Raw genomic sequence first — 5,607 nt, 5'->3', positions numbered from 1 at the left:
TATGTGGTGTCAATTTCATCCTGGGGTGCCACCGTCCCTCTAGGTGCCGGGTGTGCCTTCAGGTCCCTCTTCCGCAAGTTGCCTGTGTCCTCCAGCCAGATGGAGGAGTCCCACAGGACTTGACACTGCCAGTGGTGGCTTGCTCAGCACTGGAAGAAGCCTCAGCTTGATCCAGGGAGAGCTGGGTGGGTTCCTTGTATATCCCAGGAAACAACAGTTCCCACCGGGTCAGGGTGAGGCGATTCTCCAGGCCACCTAGAGTGGGGCATCATGGATACGCACCTCCCCCATTTTGAGAGATGGCCTTCTGTTCTCTGCCTCAGACTTGAAGCTGGGACTGTCGGGTGCCCCATTGCACCCGGCTTCACTTGTCATTTTTTTTTTTTTTAAGATTTNTTTATTATATGTAAGTACACTGTAGCTGTCTTCAGACACTCCAGAAGAGGGCGTCAGATCTTGTTACGGATGGTTATGAGCCACCATGTGGTTGCTGGGATTTAAACTCTGGACCTTCGGAAGAGCTGTCGGGTGCTCTTGCCCACTGAGCCATCTCACCAGCCCTTCACTTGTCATATTTTATTCTAATCTTTAGCAAATATCCTCTGAGGTGCAGCTTCCCAGCACTAACCATCTTATACACCACTCTGTGGCCACTCTGTGCTTTATCTGTTCAGATCTTCTGTGCCCTCCAAACCTCTTAATCAGGCTGTCTATAGTTTAGGCAGGCTACAAACATGCTCTGTATCTAAATCAACAACTGAGTCACCAATCCTGTTTCTAGGTGTCAGAATCACAGATGTATATCACTCTGCCTCTATTTACCTGTAGGAAGGGACAGGTTCTGAGCTGGGTTGACCACACTGTGGCACACTGCTGCCTCAGGGCCTTTGCACTGGTCCCTGGTCACCTTGGATTATGTTTTTTCCCTCTGCATACACATGGGGCTTCCTGTCCCATTTCAAACTGTGGTCACCCGGAGTCATGATCCTCAGAGGTGTCCAGCCCAGTCCCCCAAGTCTCTATGTGTGGCTTTAAACCTAATGAAGCCAAGAGTCTGAGCAGGGAAGTATCCTGGGTCAGCCAGATGGGGGTGGGAAGGACGGACGGCTGCAGTGACGGAAGTGGGGATTAGCGAAACTCCTCATCTCTGGAAGAGCGACAAAGGTACATACATTCTCAAAGGTGAGAATGCTTATGGTGAATCAGACAGCCTGAAAATGGGGGAACGAAGTCACAGAGAAGGAACTGAGGCTTATGTGCCTGTGGCTGCGTGTCCAGATTTCATGTTGCCTGTGCATTACTCTTTGGCAAATTAGAAAAATAAGAGTAACATGTGAAGTCAGATGTGGTGACTCACACTTGTAATCCCAGCCCTTGGGAGGCTGAGGCAGGAGGGTTGCCAAAAGCTGGGACAGGAACTGGGTATGGTGGTACACACCTTTAACCCCAGCATCTGGGAGGATATATATGAGAGAGATTTCCAGGCGGGTCAGGGCTACATAGTGAGATGGTTTTACGTCATTAAACACATATCAGCATCCGGAAATTGGAGCAGCTTCTGGAAATAACAAACGCTGGGAAACTTGATGGTCCACACACCACAAAGCCAGTGGTGTAACTGCGAGAGCATCTGTGATCTCCCAATGCCAGGGTTGGTGCCATGGGCCAGGCAAGGGCCTGCTCAGTAGCACTGAGTCGGTGCTGGGGCTATCTGGGCATCTGCAGTTTGCTGAGTGGCTCCCTGGTGCATTCCTAACCTGCATATTTTAATGAGGTGGTTTCACTTTTCAAGCCGCGCCAACGCTGAGCTTTCCCTTCTCCGGAGAACTCTGCATCTAGACTGGCTAGGATTCTGGTGGGAAGCCCCACCCACTGGGTCCACCCCGCTAGGCGCGTCCCAGAAAGACTTTTGTCCGCCTTCGGCCGCCTTCCAACGCTTGCCCGCTTCCGCCTTCGTGCACGTGGTCAGCTTCGGGGGTTCCGCGGCGCCGTGAGTGGGTCCGGCGGGACTTTCCTCCCTCCGCAAGCGCGCCGGCTGCGCGATCTCTAAGGACCGGGTGGGGGTGGTGTTGGGTGGGGGTGGGCAGGGGCTGCGGGGGGTCACAGGTCAGCCTAGGATCTGGGGTGCCGCGGGGGTCGGAGCCAAGAAATCTGGAAGACGGGGCAGGGATTTCGGGGCTGCAGAGTTCGGCGGGGATCGCTGAGGTCCGGGGTCGGCGTCCGCCACCCCGCAGCGCATGGGCTTCCCCCGCCTGTGGGCCGCACTGCTGAGAGCCTGGGGACGGTGGACGGCGCGCCCAGGCCCGCGCGTGCCCGGGTAAAGACCCCCCGCGACCGGCTGCCTCTGTACTGAGTCCCCACGACTGTCCTGAGCTGTCTGCCTCTCCTTGCTTACCCGTGTCTTGTTTCCATCGCTGCCTGGTACTGCCCAGCCAGAGCACTGCCTGCCTGTGTGTCCAGCTCAAACTCCGCCCGAGTTGCCGCTGTTGCCCAACCCCGGTCACTCTTGTCGTTGATGAGCCAGGCTGGTTGGTTCGTCTTTGGGCAAGGTCTTTCAGAGACCGCTGAGGCAGGCAGAGCTGGGTTCTGTTTTTGTACCACTTTACCACCTTGGTCACTCATGCCTGTTTTTTCTCAGCCTGCCGCCTATGGCTGGAAACAAGGTGCCACCAGTGCTGGCCTCACACCAACCGGACAGGAAGGGCCGAGGTGGCTGGGTCTGGGAGGAGAAGGAGCATCCTGCCAAGAGGGTCAAGGGCGGTGAGGATGAAGAGCCCCCACGCAAGCTGCCAAAGCGCAAAATTGTGCTGCTCATGGCCTACTCGGGCAAGGGCTACCATGGCATGCAGGTGAGGAGGGCTGCGGCTAGACAGCCCCTACCTGAGACAGCCCTTGGTTCCCTGATGCTACTCAGAGCCAGGCCCATCCCAGGAAACAGCAAAAAAAAACAAAAAACAAAAAAAAAACCAAAAAACAAACAAACAAACAAACAAACAAACAAAAAAACCCCGCAGAATCCTCCATAAGAGTCTTGGGTGGTTTTCTTCCACTATGGTTACGACAGCTCTGTAGTTGATTCACGTGTGACCTTGGGAGCAGTGTGTCTTCATCGTTAGGGTGCTGCCTGCACAGTATCTGGGGAACTGTGTGACATGGGCAGGTTTGCTGAGTGTGGGGACCAGATTGCTGCCAGGTGCTACCTGTCCAGCATCCTGGGGGGCCTGGGGCAAGCTAGGCTCTGTCTCTCTTATGACCCCCCCCCCGTGTGGGTAGAATCTTGTTCATTTTTGTTACCTCTGCTGTTGACATTTTCTCTTTTTTTTTTTTTTTTAATTGGATATTTTATTTACATTTCAAATGTTATCCCCTTTCCCTGTTTCCCCCTCCTGGAAACCCCCTATCCCATCCCCCCCTGCTTCTATGAGGGTGTTCCTCCACCCACCCACCCACTCCTACTTCCCAGCCCTCATTTCCCCTACACTGGGGCATCTATGGAGCCTTCATAGGACCAAGGACCTCTCTTCCCTGACAAGGCCATCCTCTGCTACATATGCAGCTGGAGCCATGTGTACTCCTTGGTTGGTGGCTTAGTCCCTGGGAGCTCTGGGGTGTGTGTGTGTGTGTCTGTTTGGCTAATATTGTTATTCTTCCTATGGGGTTGCAAACCCCTTTAACTCCGTTGTTTCAGTTTGTAATTTTCTCTAAGACAAATTTTAACCTTTAATTTTTTTCGGTGTTTATGGGTGGTTTGCCTGCCTGCTTGTCTGTGCAGTCGTGTGCATGTACTGCTCACAGGCCAGGAGAGGGTGTACCATCCCCTGGGGCTGGAGTGACAGGCACTTGTGAGCTGCCATCTGGGTGCTGAGAATCAAACCCAGTTTTCTAGAAGAGCCGTCAGTGCTCTACATGCCGAGCCATCTCTCTGGTCACTTTTTCCATTTTTTAAACCTTAATCTTGAGCCACAGGGTGGAGTTCGTTGCTGCGAGGTGTCTAACCAGAACAGTGGCTCTGGAACAGAGTCTGACCAGGCATGATGGTGACTTTGAGAATGAATGACAGCAGTGTCATGTAGCCCAACTGGGATGGTGGCGCATAGCCTGTCGTCCTGGCTTCCAGGAAGCTGATGCAGGAGGATTGCCAAGTTCAAGGATAGTCTGGGCTACAGTCGGGCTTTGTCCCTCTCCAGTGAGAGACACGTAGGCTTCAACAGTGAGCTCATGGTGCCTTCCCGCTAGACGGTGCTTTTAACGTGGCCTAGGCTGTGACGTTCCTGAGGACTGCAGACTGCACTGCCTCTGGGGTGACTGGGGAGTAGTTCTGACGGTGCAAGTTTTTTGTTTTTTAAGGCTGTGTTTCTCAGTGATATCCTGTTTACCTCCGTTTCCCCACTTGAGTTGTGACAGATGCCCGTCTCACAGAGCTGAGAGAGGGTTGTGGTCACTTTTTGTTAAGGTCTTTTTATGTCGCTTGGGAAGTATTCCTGACTTCATCTGTGGCAATGGGACTTGACGGGTAGGGTAGAGCCGGCTATGAAGAGGCTGTCTCAGCCTGGGAGTGTGGTTGAAGTGTTTGCATGCCTTGCTTTCCCCGCCTTGGGAAGGTTTTTCCCTGAGAGTCTAGGACCTAGTCTTTATTGTGAGGATTGGTGGGATGCTGACATGCCTGACCTCATGGGGTCAAGAACACCATGAACCTATGGTTAGGGGAGACTGAGAGGCACAGTGTTGGAGCTGGTTCCAGAAGTGATGGTTGGCTTTCTGGAGTGCATCCGTCTCGAGAGCTCATGAAAACAGGTTATTCCCCTTTTTTCTTTAGAGGAATCTGGGGTCCTCCCAGTTCAGGACCATCGAAGATGACTTGGTATCCGCCTTAGTCCAGGCAGGTTGTATCCCTGAAAACCATGGCACAGATATGAGGAAGATGTCCTTCCAGCGATGTGCTCGCACAGACAAGGTATGTGTCCTACTTGCCTGCGGCTTCCACTGTCCCATGGTCTCAGGGTCCACCTGTCAGAAGAGATCCTAGCCAGGGGTCAAGACTGTAGAGTCATGATAGCAATTTTGATAATAATGACATGGTGTGTGTTCCGTTTTATTTAGGAAAAAAAAAAAGAGCTTAGGTTGGCTGAGTTGGTGGCACTTGTCTGTCATGCCAGTGTTGGAGGGAAGGGACGCGTTGTTTTGTTGTACGGAGGGCCAGGGTTGCAGATTACTAGGCTGCTGCTGCCTTCCTGGTGGGCTGCACAGGACCCTGTCTTCACTGGCCTTTGCTGTCCTTGGGTAGTTCTGAAGAGAGAGAGAGGGATGATTTCTTGGATTGGAGAGAGGATGCGGCAGTGAAGAGCAATTACTACTCTTTGGAGGATTAGTTCGGTTATTAACACTCACATCGTGCGGCTCACACCGCCCATAACTGCATCTCCATGGGATCCAATACCTCTGGCATTTTCGGTATCTGTGACATAATTATGCATATAGAGAATATACAATAGTTTTAAAAAATGAGAGAAGCCGGGCGTGGTGGCGCACGCCTTTAATCCCAGCACTCGGGAGGCAGAGGCAGGAGGATTTCTGAGTTCGAGGCCAGCCTGGTCTACAAAGTGAGTT

The 5,607-nt window shown here is 52.7% G+C and overlaps 2 protein-coding genes across 6 annotated transcripts in view; one reads left to right on the top strand and one right to left on the bottom strand.

Annotated features, from left to right (window-relative positions):
• Nucleotides 1-1,426: 1,426 nt before the first annotated feature.
• Nucleotides 1,427-2,654, bottom strand: LOC110312773. The gene is made up of 2 exons (XM_021186644.1): nucleotides 2,396-2,654; nucleotides 1,427-2,151 (listed from the first exon to the last, which is right to left on the bottom strand). Exons 1-2 carry the CDS (start codon nucleotides 2,620-2,622, stop codon nucleotides 1,887-1,889), a joined length of 492 nt encoding a protein of 163 aa, XP_021042303.1. The 5' UTR covers nucleotides 2,623-2,654; the 3' UTR covers nucleotides 1,427-1,886.
• The window catches only part of Pus1 (pseudouridine synthase 1), an 8,732-nt gene continuing 5,051 nt past the window's right edge, over nucleotides 1,927-5,607 (top strand). Inside the window, exons 1-3 of one of the 5 annotated variants that reach the window (XM_021186641.2) lie at nucleotides 1,927-1,990; nucleotides 2,639-2,849; nucleotides 4,817-4,954. In XM_021186641.2, coding sequence (XP_021042300.1) covers nucleotides 2,649-2,849; nucleotides 4,817-4,954 — 339 coding nt within the window. In that variant the 5' untranslated portion in view covers nucleotides 1,927-1,990; nucleotides 2,639-2,648. Of the gene's footprint in view, nucleotides 2,318-2,638; nucleotides 2,850-4,816; nucleotides 4,955-5,607 lie in introns of all 5 variants that reach the window. The other 4 variants (XM_021186642.1, XM_021186640.1, XM_021186643.2 and 1 more) reach the window with 4 other exon arrangements.

Source organism: Mus pahari, chromosome 23 (genome assembly GCF_900095145.1).
Source record: "Mus pahari chromosome 23, PAHARI_EIJ_v1.1, whole genome shotgun sequence".
Taxonomy (NCBI): Eukaryota; Metazoa; Chordata; class Mammalia; order Rodentia; family Muridae; genus Mus; species Mus pahari.
This window is presented reverse-complemented; position numbering and strand designations above follow the sequence as displayed.

Excerpts from the sequence above, each read along its gene's own strand:
- LOC110312773 (XM_021186644.1), bottom strand. The coding sequence starts at position 2,622 with ATGAGTGACCAAGGTGGTAAAGTGGTACAAAAACAGAACCCAGCTCTG. Across the intron at positions 2,152-2,395 it reads GCGATGGAAACAAGACACGG|ATTTCTTGGCTCCGACCCCC; the intron begins GTAAGCAAGGAG and ends CCCGTCTTCCAG.